The sequence below is a fragment of the Nicotiana sylvestris genome, chromosome 3, assembly GCF_000393655.2.
Source record: "Nicotiana sylvestris chromosome 3, ASM39365v2, whole genome shotgun sequence".
In the NCBI taxonomy this organism is placed as follows: Eukaryota; Viridiplantae; Streptophyta; class Magnoliopsida; order Solanales; family Solanaceae; genus Nicotiana; species Nicotiana sylvestris.
Window position 1 is genome coordinate 174,330,209 of NC_091059.1, and position 17,267 is coordinate 174,347,475.

Here is a 17,267-nt window from a genome sequence, read left to right on the forward strand (position 1 = left end):
AAAATCATACCAGACACTCCCCAGACCCCCTCGTGACCAAACCATACTTGGTTTGGTCCGAATCGGATCAGGGAAGCATGAATCCCAGATCTGAGTTTTGAAGCTTTGAGATCCTTCGTCACTGGTCCGTGTTTTGTTCGAGCCAAAGAATTTAAGGCCTAATGGACCTTAATCGAGGTGTTTCTCATCTGAGAAACACTTCGATTAAAGTCCGTTCAGCCTTAAGAAAGGTCTGTCCAAATCCGGGTTGAAACTTTTAACTTTTCAAGTTTAAGGTGAGTTCTTTCTTTTCTTTATTTGTTTTGGCCCATCTGATTGTGTTAAAAGTCTGTTCATGCTTTGATTTTGTGTCTTTGAATTTTGTCAACTGTGCCCCGTCCACTTTGCCTGAACTTCTGTTTGTTTGAATGAGTCTTTCTATTTGCCCTGATAATGTGTATGTAAGTGGTGTGCAATTAGCTGATTCTCAACATTGAACTGATCAATTGGCTTCTCGAGCACCACTTTGTTTAGCCAGTACAATTCAAATCATATGTCGATACTATTGAATGTTTGATTTTTGGTTACGGTTGTATGTGTTATGATTAATATAGTCGAGTCGAAATGTGTCGTCAATTAGTTTCAACTGTTTGAACAAAGTTAAATCGATTTGCTTCTGTTGAACATTTGCCTGAATCAATTAAGAACCAGTTTTGCTTACTTATAGCTGTTTGATTTGAAAGGGATGTTTGGTTTAAACTCTGAATTGGAGGGTATGTGCACTCATGCACAGCATGTGCATTGGTGCACCTCATGTGCTTTGTGCACAGCCTGTTTTTCTGCATAAAGGGGCTTTTAATTTTAAAATGGTTTGACAGCATATGCTGTCAGATGTATTCTACTGCCCCATACCTTGCTTTAGTTTAAGAAATATTAAGCCTTTTAAAGAATAAATCTGCCAGGGAATGTTGATGGGGGTTAATACTTAAATAACTAATTGGAATCTGAAAATGAAAAGGGCACATGGGAGGGGTACTGTGATATTAAAAAGAGGATGTTAAAAGGAGTAGGATTGAGGCTTATAAAAGGAGGGAGACCATCTGATATTAGAGATATACACAGAGAGAGGGGGATTGATAGATACAAAGATTTTGATACACACACACACACACAGGTAGAGATTGATAATAAAGGAAAGGGAATACACTGATAGAAGAGAGATTTGATAAGAAAAATAGGAAAAGAGAGTTGTCTGAAAACACACGGACAAAGATAGAACAAAGAGAGGCCTAACACAAAAAAGGGGAACTGCATTTTTCTCATCTTTGTCTTGATTCTCAACTAGTCTGGATGTGCCTGTTCCATATTGACTTATCCTGAGTCTTGTTTGAGATTACTGGTTGTGTGAAGTGTCAGTCCAGTTCTGGACCCATTCTGGTTAAAATCTGATTCCATATTGTTGGGAATTTGCTACATTCTGCCATCTTTCATTGGTTCTAAGTTGCATTCTTGCACTGGGTTTTGCTTCTATTTGGTTACCTGCTGTTGCTGCTGCTATTTGGTTTCCTGCTGCTGCTGACCTTTCTGCTTCATTTCTTCTTTGCATTTCAGTATTCAGTGTTCTCCAGGTACACATTTCAGATCCAATTTTGGTGTTAACTGTAACAATTCAAAAGCATGAAATGAAAGGAGTTCTTGAAGAAGATTTAGATGTCTGTTTCGTAATGTTTGTGATATACTGATTTCTGTTGTATAAATTGATTAGCGTGATTCAGTAATGAAAGATTAGTTAGATAATACTTAATCAAGTTTAGCCTCTTAGTTCATAGTTGTTGGCCAGTACAAGATGTAATAGTATGATATGTAGAATGCATGGATAATTGACATAGAAATCTTCGACCGGATTCCTGTTTCACTATAATGAGATGCATGCAATAGAGAACTTCCATTTTTACGCAATGATGTTTGGTGTTATTTTTAGTTTTCCTTTATCAGAACCCGCTAGGCAGCATATAGAAGCACGTTCGAATCCCTATCAGTAATAAGACATAGTAGTTAGTTCCCTTAATCCAGCCTAAATAAGTCTAGTTTAAATTCAATTCAAGAATTGTTTTGGACGCACGTATAGCATTGGGTCAACCTCGAATGTAACTTCTTTGTCCAATTGAAGCATGTTTCACAAGGTAGACACCTCTCCACTTTGTAAATAATTAATCAGAAATTGACAAGAATCCAGATTAGGCAAAAGCCTATAATTGAATTAGCATGTACCTTTTTCTTCTAGTTTTAGAGACAAATGCATTAGAAATGTAGCCACTTTAGGATATCCTTTCTAAAATAGAGATGAGCCTCGCCAAATAAAAATGCAAAATTGCGGGGCCCTCAATAAATAACCATGATAATTATTTAGAATTCAGGATAGGCCATTTAATAAATTTCATGGCCTTCTACAAAATAATAACGCGTTAGACTCTTTAGGCGCGGTTTAATTAAATCATATTCTTAAATTCGGGTGCACATTGATGTGACCCAAATCCAAATCTCAACGAAGTCCAAATGTGTCGACGATCGCGGGTGCATTGATTGTGACGTGGTTCGAGATGCATTTTCACGACGTTGCAATTCTATAAAAAATAAGTGATAATAATAAAAGCGGTTTAAACTTAATAAAAGCACATAAGTCACAACATGTATTTAAATCAGATATTTAGCCATTATAACAATTTAAGCGACCGTGCTAGAACCACGGGATTCGAGGGTGCCTAACACCTTCCCTCGGGTCAACAAAATTCCTTACTTAGAATTTCTGGTTCGCAGACTTCATTTGGAAAAGTCGAAAATTTTCTCGATTTGGGATTCAAGATAAATCGGTGACTTGGGACACCAAAAACCAAACCTTTCCCAAGTGGCGACTCTGAATTAAATAAATAATCCCATTTCGAATATTGTCACTTAAATTGGAAAAACTCCACCTGCGCATCTTACCCCTCGGGGCGCGCGCGCAAAAAGGAGGTGTGACAATATTTGAACTATTTTCCTACTCAAATAATATATTTACAATCAATTTTTCATCTAATATTAAAAAATACCCAATTATTAAACAACAACTAAGAAAATATTTAAGAATATAAATGTGTGAGAAAGAGAAAAAAATGGTTGGTAAGAGTCCATACCACTAATGATTTTATAAACATAAAGATCTAAAAGTGAAATGTCATATCAATCTTTTACTCTTTGAAAATAAAATTTATGGTGAATAAATTTATAATTAAGATTAAATATTCAAAACAAGAGATGAACTAATATTAAGATCTGAATCAGCATAGAATAAATTATTTTTATGTTTAAACCAAATAATTAAATCCTTAAATTAATTATTTAGCAAGAGAATTCAATTCAATTATTTTTTAAATTCATTATATGAGTAAAATTCTTATTCAAGTTTAAAAAAAATCTTAGGGTACATAAATTTATTCCATAAAAAGAACGTTAGAACACAAAGCAAAAATGTTAGTATATTATTAAGAATCAAAATGCTATACAAGTGTATGAGGAAGCATAATCAAAGCTAAATCCTGATAAAGAACAAGTTTTCAAGACTATTTTATAAAGAGTCGACTCTGGTATAACGAGATTATTCTTTGTAGATGCCTCCGGCAAAATCGAAATAATATTTTATGTCATGCATTACTTGCAAATATCATATCAAGAGGCATGACACGGGTAGCAATAATAGCAAGTGATGTACCAACAACGATTTCATTATGAGACCACCTACTTTAGATTTGATACACCTCTTCAAACAACTTATATAATAATCACAAATACATCAAAGCAGAGCAATGGTGCTAAATTTATAAGGAAAGCAAAATTGATAATACGGGATGAAGGACTTATGACTAAGTGCCAAACTATCGAAATAATTGACCGGAGTTCTAGAGATATATTGGATATTAATGAATCGTTTGGTGAAAAATTAATGGTTTGGGAGGTTATTTTTGTCAAGTACTGCTAGCAGTTCCAAAATCGACAAAAGCATAGGCTGTAAAAGGTAGTTTGCCAAAGTTATACTTCTGGCCACAATCGAAAAAGATTCAACTGACAAGAAATATAAAGTAAGAATAGATCCAATATTTAGTGTATTCTTGCTTCGTGCTAGAAACGAAGAAGAACATCCAATAAAAGATGATTTAGTTCTTTCTAAACACTTGGTTATCAATTCCAATGATAATAATAGTGCATTTAATAAGAGAAATACTTCTATCATTAGATTAAAATGCAATTTATGCAAATCGTATGATAGAATTTAAAAAAGATATCTTAGCTAGCAGAAATTAATATGTTGATCAACTAAATAAAAGGTTGATTACAAAATTTTATAGTTAAAACAAAATGTTTTTCAGTTTTTGACTCAGCAGAAAATGATACCAATAATTACTATCAAGAAGAAAATTTAAATATTTTAATAACAAATGGCCTTCTACCATACATATTTGTTGTCAAGTTTCATATTTCTTACGTATGTTAGTGTCACCGTATATATAATAGACTAAGTTAAAATTGATTTTCCATTGTATATAGGTTAATTTTGAAGAAAAAATATGACTGTCATGCTACTGAAAAACTTAGATACGCCAAATAGCTTATGTAATAGCACACAAATGGTATATAGAAGTTTTGACAATAACGTCATACGTGCAAAAATTATGATACTGATTAATGTGCTTCTAAGTATATTCTTATCCCTGAATTCAACTTTCATCTTTCGAAACTAAGGAATATCCTTTTAAATTTGTGAGATTTTTTTTAGTATGTTTATGTTTTGCAAATATAATAAATAAACCATAAGGACAAACATCCTGAATATTGGACTGTATTTATCACAATATATTTTCTTGCACGAACAACTGTATGTTGCACTTTTAAGATCGACAACAAGAGTTCTGGTTAATGCAGAGCAACCAACGCATTAGGAGGAAACATACACAAAAAAAAATTGTCCACAAGGAAATGTTCGTTAAGATACCATAATATTAAATATTTTTAAACTATGATATATAATTATCTAAATAATATGATAAAATTTATCATTTGTGTAAGTTTTGATGTTGTCCTTTTATTTTAAATTCATGTATTATGCTAATGTAATAATATTTTTCGACATTTAGATGCTTGTTGTATTATTATACATAAAATTTCTCTCATTAATTAAATTTTATTGTTCCTTCATATAAATAAATGTTTAAACCATCAAGTGTCATTATTAACGTGCAACGCACGTTCATAGATACATATTCACTTTTGACGAATTTAAAAAGACTAAAATTACTCAAAAATATATTAAAGGGGTTAATTTAAACTTACCCGAACATAATGGACCACTTTTGTCATTTTCTACTAACCTCTTCACAAAGTGTGCACAGTTATATAAGAACAGAAATAAAGTGCTCCAGAAACAGTATCTCTGCTTCGTCTACCAGACAGTCCTCTCGTTTTTTCTTTTGCAGTTTGCTGAGGAATTTGACAGCTGGCCATCCTAATACGCCGAAGGAGACAAGCGACTACTCCCATTGATCTGGGGTTCAATGGTATTCTTCTAATGTGGAATAAATATTTGATCTTGGTGCTCTACGTTTTTTCTTTTGAAAAAAGAATTACACATGGTGTTTAATTCCTTATTCTTTTGTTGGTTGTACTTGGATTTCGGGGCTGGTACCAGTAATTTCTCTTTATCTTAACCTTATAGTAGCTAATTTAGCTAAGGACTGAAATAATACATGGGGTGCTGCTTGCCCTCTTACTGAGCCTCATATATATATATTTGATAGGTATTTTTAGTCTCGAATATTGGAATCTTTTTTACTTGTTTTGATACCTTTTGCTCAGAATAAAGATGGCACCTTTAGTTAAATCACCTGTATATTTGTGAAAAGAGTTTAGGTTTTTGCATTATCCAAATTTTTAATTTCCCCTTTGACCTTATTCTAACTACGATTGTAGGAAAAATCTTTTCCTTCTGCATCATTATGTATATAAACAGAGGAGTTGAGAATTTTCCTCTAGAAATCTCGATTAATCACTTTGGATATATTCAGTATTCTTTCTCTTTCTCAAAAGACAAAGTGGACGCTCGCCTAGTTAACAGTTTTGTCAAAGGCGTGCTTAAGCCCTAAAGCGAGGCTCAAAACACCTTGAGTTTGTGCGCGCTTTAATTTCGCATCAAAACTCTAGGGCATACTTTTCCTTGCCAATGAGTATAATCCTGAAAAGGCGACCTTAAACAATTGATATTTCACTTTATCGTGATTTTTTTTTTAATTTCTTTGTCCATATAGTATTTGTTATTCATGCTTATAATGATTAGTCTTGGACTTACTTTTTCTCCCGTTGCGCCTTTTTTCATTAAAGCCCACGCTTTATTTGCGATTTGCGCTTAAAGCCCCAACGGACCTTAGAGCTTTTTTGCGTGTTTCACATTTGATAACACTGCTAGTTAACTTACCTCAATTTGGTCTTCTCTTTACTTGACTGGCCTTACAAATCCCTCTTCAGCTATTGTTTGTAAGAAATTCAATGCTATTTAGTGATGTAAATCAAATGGCTTTCATGCAACTTTATCCTTGTTGAGGACGTTCTAAACTTTGAATCTCACTTCAACCTTTGTAGTATCTATGCTAACTGGATAAAATTTAGTCCAAGATTTTAGTCTTTTCTTTAATAACCGGGGTGTCTGGGCCACAGGTTTTGTCCTTGTTCCTCTAAAAGTAAATATTGCTCTGATCTTTTCGTGGAACCAAGAAAAGGAAGAAAGAAGTCAACTCCTGTTTATTTTTATATCTGCTTTCGCGTATCAATTTTGTTCATTCTCAAAATCATGTTCATCATTCTTAGATGTAGATCGTTTTCTTTTTCTGATGCTGTTTAACTCAAATAGTTGAATCAAACCCGTTTTTTCATTTCCTAGATCCACATATATCTTTGGAATTTTACATTCATGGCCCAAATCAAGGACCACCCTCTCCAGTTTTCTTTGTCTCATTTTAGTGCCACAGTACATAGGAGGCTATCTGTAGCTTTAGCATGCATAAATACAACAAGAACAATGCCTCAGTCCCAACCAAGTGGAGATCGGGTTTATGAATCCTCACTAACCACCTAAGTTACTCCGACATGGCAGTTTAGCTGCCGCACTCGTGTCGACACGACACTAGTATGGGTGTGGGTATGAGATCCGTACCGGATCTGGTCAAACAATTTTGGATACTTTGACCACGATGGATTGAAAAATTCGAGATGAGGTACAATTTGATTCCCGAAATCAGAACCAAAACTAGGGTAAATTTGAAGAAAATAACATGCCTTATCTAGGAAATCAATCATTTACTTATCTACACAACTTGAGAATAAAAAAGAAATTCACATAGGCTATACTTAAGTATTTCACAAAATTTCTCATAATTTAGAGATATTTTTCTATTTTTATTTTTGTAAATTATTTTTAGCCGGATCCCCGCACCCGTATCCCCGAATCTTAGAATTTACATCTCGAAGGATCCGACTTCTAGATCCGCACCCGTGTCGGACACCCGCTCCTGTGTCCAAGCAACTTAGCTAACCACGTCACACCATTTAAACTCATTCATGCCAATATTATGCAAAATACAGATCCTTAGCATGCTTAAATGGTACACAAAATTCTCATGATCTTGGGATGCTACTCTCATGATCTAACACTTTGGTACTATGGCTTCCTATGCTTTCATTCTCAGGGGAAGTTTTAAGGTGCCAAATTATTTCTCAAGTTTCTGTCAACTCTCTCTTCTCTGTTAATTTGTTGCTTTGTTGATTGCTTTACATTTTACACCATATCGGTTAGGACGCCTGTCCCACTCAAGAAAATTTGATGAAATGATCTGATCAATTAGTATATGATTTGAAGTATAGGCTTATGGTACTAGTGCTCATAAGCCTTTGCTTCTTATGTTACACTTTAATCTCTTTATCAGTTTCCAGGTTGAAAAGCTACCCAACCAGCTCTTTTATATGTGTTTGTATTTACAGACATTCCAGATGCGTGAGTTTAGCATGGGTTGTTTGTGGTTTGGTGAATGTGAATGTCCAAACACTCCATGGCTGATAATTATTTAGAGAAAAACTTCAATAACTGTTTGCATATTATACTCTTGGTTTCTGTTTGTTTGCTTTCCAGATTGTTCTTTTTGCACTATCCAGGGAAGATGCATGTCTTTGTAGTTTATTTTTTTACAAGCAAAACTTGATAGGCATAATATACAGTTATTTTGTATTCAATGACCTCAAAAGTTTCATGCAAATAGGATCTCTGGAGCCATAAATCGATGACCATTTATGAAATTGGCCTGCAATGAGTCTGCTATAGTTTGTTACCAATCCGACATAATGATTACGCTAGAAATTCCCTATTTTAAGAATCAATGCCAAGTGCAAGTTAAATTTTGTAAAGGAAGTGTTACTGTAGTTTTCATCTAATCTGTACATGTTTAAACATGTTCCTTTCACAGTGCCCAATGTTTGACTTTTTTTTTTTTTTAAAAACATCTACTGATTTATTATTTGTGGTAGATGACTAGCAATTTATTCTTAGTATCCTTGTATGGCAGGAAAATTTTGATCATCGATTTCAACGAACTGATCAGTGGATGCCTGTTTATTCCTGGTTAGAGTCTCTAGACACGGATGAGGTGATTAAATCAAAGGAAATTATAGACTGGCTTACTGCAAATCCTGATGTGAGAGAACAATTAAATTCAAGGCATTCCCGTTACCATTTGATGCATTACATTAAGAAATGCCATATGAAAATTCTAAAGAGGAAGGAGAAGAAGAAGGTATAATCTCTGGTTATTGGAAGTTGAGTATGCCTTACTGCACTAGTGTCAAGTTTCCAGCATCTCAATTTCCTTATCCATTGATCATAAGAAGAATTCAGTAATACCTTAGGTCCGATTATTTCGTCATGCTTTTGTCCGTGACTTGTCAATTTTACTCTGTAAACATCAATCTATATTCAGGATTAAACCTGTTATTCAGAATTTGTTTAATTGACAGGGACCAGAATTCACCAACAACATGTCTTTGTCAGAAGCTCAGGAAAGTGAAAAAGTGAAGAAATTTGCTCCTCCACAAATTGCAGGTGAATTCGATTGCTACATAGGATGTAATATATAACAAGAGTAAGCACGGCCTAAGTTGTCAGGATAATTAATCAGTAGTGGACCTTTTTCCTACAATGAATATTTCTGTGTAAGGGAAAAAAGGTCCTTTGTCCCATCCATGCAGACTAAAATGTCGCAAATTCATGAATCGGGACTGAGGAGTTCGTAATATATCTTAGCCAGAGCTATAGCGTTATTCCTATGGAATAGGCAAATCCTACCTGATACATGAACCCAACAATAATATTAGTACTTCAAAAGCAGCGTAGCCAAAATAATGAATCTATGCCTCTTCATCAAAATAATGAATCTATGCCTGATTACCTTTGCCACTAGCTTGTACTTCCCCACGGTAGCATGTACTCCGCACATCCATCTGCCTGCAGGACATTTCTTTTATCACTCTCCATGTTGCCTTGTAGTTTCTTTTTCCTACTTAATGTTTTTTGCAATATTGAACATCTCCACTGCATCCTGTTGTCGGCTGGAAGATGTAGAAATCGATTATTTGCTTTAGGTCATGGTTTGATCTAGTCATGGAAGCCAGGGGCGGATTTAGGGGGACCCGAACCCCCTTCGCCGAAAAATTACACTGTATATATAAGGCAAAATATGTTTTTTACCTCTATATATTAAGTTTTGAATCCCCTTAACACAATCCAAAAGTGTAGTTTAGTGGTCAAGGGGGTGCAAAATCTATGTAAGGTCATGGGTTCAATTCCCACTAGCTACAAATTTTTTTTTTGAACCCCCTTCGTGGAGATCTTGCTTCCGCCACTGATGGAAGCTATGAATGTTCTTTCTAGAGTGTGTATAATAAAAGCTCTAGGTATTAAGGTAAGGTGTTGACAATGAGGTACTTGGGAGCGTGGGGCTATGTTGCTTGGATCCTCCAAAAAGAGATGTCGCACCTGTGTCGGATCCTCCAAAACATGGGTGCCGCAGCATTTTTGAAGCGCTTGGAAGTGGGGCTGTTCGCGGTTTGGCATTGGGAATGAGAACTGTTAATTAGTTTCAGGTCTTCGGAAGAATTAGTTTCAGGTTTTCGGAAGAGTTCTTTCTCATCTCTAGTTAAAGGAAACACATGGTGGAAATGGTAAGTCATGGGGTGGTATGGCTTGATTAGTTGATAGTTGGATCTTTGGCAGTTGCTGGCCATCAATATTGTTCTGGATACCTGGAGAATGGTTTAAGTTGGATATTGCTTGTGATGCTTAGACTGCAGTTAATTCTTGAGGCCCTTACTTTTTGCTAAATTATTTTTTAATTTTTATTTGGGTAAAGAGAGATAGCTTCAAGTACCTTGGGTCGGTGATTCAGGGGGACGGAGAGATCGACGAGGACGTCACTCACCGCATATGGGCGGGCTGGATGAAATGGAGGCTTGCATCTGGAGTCTTGTGTGACAAGAAAGTGCCACCGATACTCAAAGGTAAGTTTTATAGAGCTGTAGTTAGACCGACAATGTTGTATGGGGCAGAGTGTTGGCCGGTTAAGAACTCCCATATCCAGAGGTTGAAAGTAGCAGAGATGCGGATGCTGAGGTGGATGTGTGGGCATACTAGGTTAGACAAGATCAGAAATGAAGATATTCGGAGGAAGGTGGGCGTCGCCCCTGTGGATGACAAGATGCGGGAAGCGAGACTCAGATGGTTCGAGCACATACAGAGGAAAAGCATCGATGCTCCGGTGAGGAGGTGTGAGCGGTTGGCCGTGGTGGGCACGAGAAGAGGTAGAGGGAGACCTAAGAAGTATTGGGGAGAGGTGATCAGGCAGGACATGGTTCGTCTGCAGATTTCCGAGGACATGACCCTTGATAGGAAGGCCTGGAGGACTAGCATTAGAGTTGTAGGATAGGGGTAGTGGAGCTTTCCTTACTGCATGCCGGGGGTGAGGCGGGGTTGGATTAGAGTTGATCTTAGATGGTTTGCAGTTTATGTTGAACCCACACTATTCTTGTTGTTTATCTTAGATTCCTTAGACTCTGGTTACTGTTATTGCAAGTCATTCATCTTTTGATTTTTATGCTTTTGTTACTGTAATGGTTTTTACTGGAGTTACTAATGAATTCTCTTTTCTTTTCTTGTTTTCCTTGTTTTTCTTTATTTCCGTCGTTCTGAGCCGAGGGTCTATCGGAAACAGCCTCTCTGTCCTACCGGGGCAGGGGTAAGGTCTGCATACACATTACCCTCCCCAGACTCCCCACTATGTGGGATTTTACTAGGTAGTTGTTGTTGTAGATTCAAATTGCATTTGGAGTTACAACACTGCTTTGACCTTGTCAATTGGTGCTGGTGTTTTGACATAAGAGAGATGGTTGTCAGGATTTTCTAGGAGGGATGGTGATAGCATTTGATAATGGCACACTTTTTCAGTTAAAAAAAAAAAAAAAGAAGAGCTGCTCAGACATGGAAACTGACTTAGTCACTTAACTGTGGAATGACCTATACCATTAAGATAGGGTTCAGCAGGAATGGGGTGTTTCATTGAGTATGGATGGGAGATCAGATAAGCTTTGAAGTAGATGCATCTCACATCATAGAATGAATGAAAATTTTGTCCATTCTGTTGTCCATTTTGTGGACAGGTCTACCTAATTATGCATGAATTTATTTATTGTCTTTCTTCTGTTGAATATTTTAGTTACTCAGTAAGGTTTCTTCTTTGAAAACGCCCGAGCCCTTTTTGTCTTCGCCAATTCTTTTGCTGATGGGGTTTTTTTGGTCCAACTTTGTAGACAACAATTTGAGCACCCTGCCAAAGGACAGTGAACTCTACAAAGCAAAGCAAACAGAAGCTCGGCAAAAATATGAGATGTAAGCCAATTGTGCTATTGGAATTTGTTTCCGTCATTGTTCAAAGATATGTGTTTCTTATGATGCAATTTTCCCTCTCATCTATATGGCTGTTCAGTCTAGTAGAGTTGGAGAAACAGCTTTTGATGCACTTGCCAAAGCCTGAAAACATAGGCAGTTTGAGAGAAAACTGATCTCTGCCATGGCCAACATGCGGAGTAGCATGGATTTCAAGTTGTTTTGCACATTGAATTTGTGAAATGATCAGGCCTGATCCAATTCGGTAGACCAAGTAACGACTATAGTTACTTTGACAGGAGGTGCAGCTTAGTTTGCAAATCCAGTTTTGCTGATCCTGAAGCTTGTATCATCACTTGTGCAAATCCCCATGTTGGCATATAGAAACTAGTATCTATTAGAAACTAAATCCTATGTAATTGGCTTCTGCTCCCTGTCTCAAACTTCCCCTTTCTTTCACTCTCAGTGTCCGTGACCTTTTTGTGAAATATCCTTGATTTTATGGTAATGTAAGGAAGTATGGAATCTGAAGTTGGCAATTAGTTCATCTGCCAATTCTCATTTGTATAAAGTAAGTCTTGCTTGTTTTTAATGCCTCAAAAATAGTGGAATGAAAGGCCTCCATCATTTGCTCGTTTATTGTTCCTTGTCGGGGTGGCTTGGCCTAAAATAGTATATGGTACAAGTTTATAAATGAAGCTGTCAAAAATCTCGCGACTGCTCAGGGTCATATATGCACTTTATAATCCTTCTCCGTGTCCAGTTTTGGATGGACTGAAAAATCTTACCTGAAAGAGAAGAAAAAAATTATTTATTGCTTGGTATTTCCAAATAATATGAATTTAAAAGCAGGTGTAAGTAAGTTTTCCTGCAAGAATATTTAACTAACCACTTTTCTTTTTCCTCCACTTAGTTTTTCATCAAATCAGGAAAATGACTGCATGTACTTCCTCTGATGACACGACTTCTCTAGATGGATTCAGGATTTTAAATTGATTGGTTTAACAAAGGCTTGTATATGGAATGAGTTGATTCGGTTTTTATCAAAATCAAACCAAATTAATTATATCGGTTTGGATTAGATCGATTTTGTCGGGTTTTGCCTTATCAGTGTAATTTTTTTTGTATTTTGTATAATTATTGTAAATTATATTAATATTAAGTAAAAATATAAATAATACAATGAAGATAGGAAAAAAATTGCACTTATAAATTGCACTTATAAATTGCATGTGCTACATTTATTTCAAAATTCAAACTTACAAATTGAAAGGTTTACATTTAACAACAAGTAAATTAACGAAAAAAGAGTAAATTCAAAGATTTTGCATTGCCTTAGTAAGTTCTTCATAATCAATATGAGCTGATTGACCTTCTTCTGGAGTGTTAAATTCAGATGGGTTACCATGTGTTAATATATCTCCAAGTTCCTCGTCTTCCGGGCTATCAACATCTTCACGTCCTTGATTTCTTCGTTCCGATCTAATCCAATCTCTGAAACATACTAAAACTTTCAAAGCATTGCTTCCCAATAAGTGACGGGTGTCTACAAGTTGTTGTCTTGCTTGGCTAAATGCACTCTCTGATGCAACAGTTATAATTGGCACATTCAACACGTCCCGAGCCATAGCGGAAAGAACAAGAAATTGCTTTCCATTCTCATGCCACCATCCCAACGGTGAAAATTCCTTTGTGCGAGGCTCTTTTTGCTTTTGCAAGTAGAATTGAAGTTCGTCAATGTTCCTGCTACTGGTTTGAGTGTTAGAAAATGTAGAAAAAATATTAAAACTATCAAGGCCTTCATCATCATCCATAGTAGTAGAAGTGGTACAATGCATAGTGGGATTAACATTGCCTACATTAAGAGCATCATCATCAAATATATTTTTGCATAATAATTATATAATTGTTGTAAAGAATCATTTAGTTTGTCCATACAAACATATATATGTGGGGTTTCAGTTAGTCCAATCTTCATATAAGTATATAAAACATTGATTAATTGGTGACAACCATACATCTTAATAGAAGGATTTCAAACAACACCAATTAAGTAAATCAGAGGAATTGGAAAGAAATATTTTTTGAATTTTGCTTGCATTTTTTCAACATCCTTAAATTTTTCTTTATTCTTAAATTCAAAGAGTAGAAAAGAAATTTCAGCTATATGTATTAAAGCTATAGTAACAGTCGGGTAATATACTCCAGAAAACTCAACAGTAGCTATATAAAATTTATTTAAAAATTTAATAACACCATTAACAACTTGTTTGGATGGTTGTTACGTATCGTTTCATAATGTATCGTATCATATAGTATTGTACTGTACTGTATCGTTTGACAAATATAATATTTGGATGGATTGTGTCATTTTATCATTGTTTCATGGTATCACACACCAGTAATATGATGAATAAACTTGCAATATTATAAAGAAAAATTATGATACGGTATATAAAAAGGTAGGGTAAATGATAAAATAAAATTATTTAATACTAATGAAGGGTGAGATTGAGAGAAAAACCCAAGAAAACAATGCGAACACACAATATCGGTCGTTACATAAAGTGACATATTTCATCATTACGTAACGACAGATTTAATGATGCGATACAATAAAATTTAAGTAACAATCAAAACAAACATTGTATTTAAAGTAACAATACGATACGATACAATAGGTAACAACCATCCAAACAAGCTGTAATGGCCTTCCAAGTAGTAGTTGTTAATATACGGTTTGGATCGGTACAATGCGCATTAGCAACTTCAGTTATTGAGAATCTATATATATATATATATATATATATATATATATATATATATATATATATATATATATATATATATATATATATGTATATATTCCATCTAGTAACAATTTCGTCTGGCATGAATCTGGGCTTAAGGTTATGTTTGGTACACTTATTCTTAAATTCCCTAATTCTAGATTGTCTATTATTTCCTTGAATAACACTAACTGCTCTTCTAACATGAGTAATCCCAGTTGAAAATAAATCAAGACCACTTTTAACAATTAAATTATAAACATGACATGCACATCTAACATAAAATTTTTTGTCAAGTGGTGGTTGCAAATGCAGTTTTAATATTGAAATTGCGGCATTATTGTTAGAAGCATTATTAAAAGACATACATAATACTTTTTTCTTAATATTATAAAATTCAACAACTTCGCAAATAGTAGTACTTATAAACACAACAGTATGACTCTGATCTTCATCATATTTAAAAACGATAATACGTTTTTGCATACAATAATTATCATCTATCCAATGACATGTAAATATCAAATAATCATTTCCATTAACAGCATGACCAATATTAGAAGTTAGAGAAACTCTACAAGGAAGGTGACTAAACAAATAACGTATGTATGTTTGATATTGTCCAACTCTACAGATATCAGATCTACAAGTACTTCTAGGGATACCTTTAAATAAAAGATTATAAATCCTTTGAATATACATAATAAGATATGATGAAGAAGCAAAAGAAAAAGGTAGACAACCCAAAGCAATCATTTTTGCTAACTCCTCATGATCCTTCATTTTATCATATTTCATAAGTCCTCCAGTCATAGGGTTTAGCGTTGCTTGATTTCCATCTCCATCAGAGCCCCATTCTATAGGATGCTCAATTCTCATATGTCTACTAAGTGTCCCAGTCCCCCTAATTGTCCTTCAGTCATATGTTTAAAATATCCATTATAAAGTCTGCATTTAACTCTACCAGTACCTACTATTTCGTCAAAAAATTTTCAAACCTTACTTCTTTTTCTCCGATTAGTAGCCGGGGCAACAAGTGGTCTACTACTAGCACCACGGCCACCACCCCTACTACAAACTCCAACACTACTAGGTGTAAGTGGCGTCTCATCTTCAATTTCTAATTCATTATCTTCTATACCGAAATCTCGGTCCGGGCCGATTAACCGGTTCTACAGTGAATCACACTGGCCGGGTTTGACAGGTCCGGTTAACCGGTGCCAACCTCCCTTACCCCATTAACCCAGCCACCCGCCCCCCTTTATACCGGTATAGGATGTATCCGGTTTCAACTGGTCTAGGCCAGTCCGGAAGCGGGTTGACCCGACCCGTTAGAGACCCTTATCATTTCTAACTTACTTAGTTAAAGTTATAGATAAAGTTTTGATAAGTGAATATATGTTTAGTAAAAATAAAAAAAATTGACAAACATACGATCTATTAAAATATTCTTATGGGTGATTTTTTTTTACCAACACATGACAGTTAGTTTTTTAGTTGTCTAACAATAACTTTTCGTTGATGTACTCTTTCAAGGTTAATCGAATTTAATAATTAAACATAAAAATCAATATGATACCTAAATAATTATATGTTCTATTTAATTTTAAATTATTAAAATACCATTTCAAATTCGAAAAAGATATAATTTTTTTGACATATGAATATATGGAAGAACAACGAGATGAATGATGCATTTCAATAATACTTTGACAAGAAAGTGATAAAACCATTATTTAAAGTAAATAGAAATGAATGCACTTCATAGTTCTATTAAATATTACATCCCACGAGAGTATCTCAATATTTCTAGATATTTTTTAAAAGAAAATTCTATACAAAGTCTTAAAAATATATATAAAAATTATATATATTTATATGTCGGTTTGGTTTGGATTTTTTACTCAATACCAAACTAAGTTAAACTAAACCTAATCAGATTTTTTAATCGGTTTGGTGAGATTTTTCTGTTCGGTTTGAAAACCCCTAATTTAACATTTAAAGTTTTTAGCATTGAACTAATAATACTTTTAAATTTAGGGTTTCAAAACTTACTTGTTTTTTGATTTATTTTTGGTTCTTCACATATATATCTACATCAATAATAAATGTACTGAGTTTAGTTAAACCAATAACTTTAAGACTAAATCCGCAACTCTTTAAGCCCTGGATAGACAAACATAATTGCATGAGGAAGGTGTTGTTGTTGTTTCCTGTATAGTACTTCTTATCTGGTATAAATATGGAATAATGGAAGATCAAGTTTTAACATTTCCACTCTTAGATATATATTATCCTCTTTATCAGCTACCTACAGCAGTAACATACGTAAATATAAATGATATACTGAAACAAAAATTAATTCGAGCCCACTGAATTCACAGTGTTTCCTTAAGGAATTTAATCTCCTCCTAGTACCCAAGGTTATGGATTATTTCCTCCCAGGATAGAACGAATTACACACTGGTGTAGCAGTACTTCAAACCCCAGTA

At 34.7% G+C, this 17,267-nt stretch overlaps 1 protein-coding gene across 2 annotated transcripts; it reads left to right on the forward strand.

Moving 5' to 3' along the window:
- The first annotated feature begins 5,434 nt into the window (after positions 1-5,434).
- On the forward strand, positions 5,435-12,625 carry LOC104225446 (uncharacterized). 2 transcript variants are annotated; one of them, XM_009777241.2, is made up of 5 exons: positions 5,435-5,567; positions 8,619-8,846; positions 9,067-9,151; positions 11,911-11,989; positions 12,087-12,625. In XM_009777241.2, the coding sequence occupies exons 1-5, from the start codon at positions 5,565-5,567 to the stop codon at positions 12,160-12,162; spliced, it is 471 nt and encodes a 156-aa protein (XP_009775543.1). In that variant the 5' UTR covers positions 5,435-5,564; the 3' UTR covers positions 12,163-12,625. The 2 variants fall into 2 exon arrangements, with proteins under 2 accessions (XP_009775543.1, XP_070027296.1); XM_070171195.1 differs by having other exon boundaries at positions 5,440-5,567; positions 8,619-8,747.
- Positions 12,626-17,267: the final 4,642 nt, after the last annotated feature.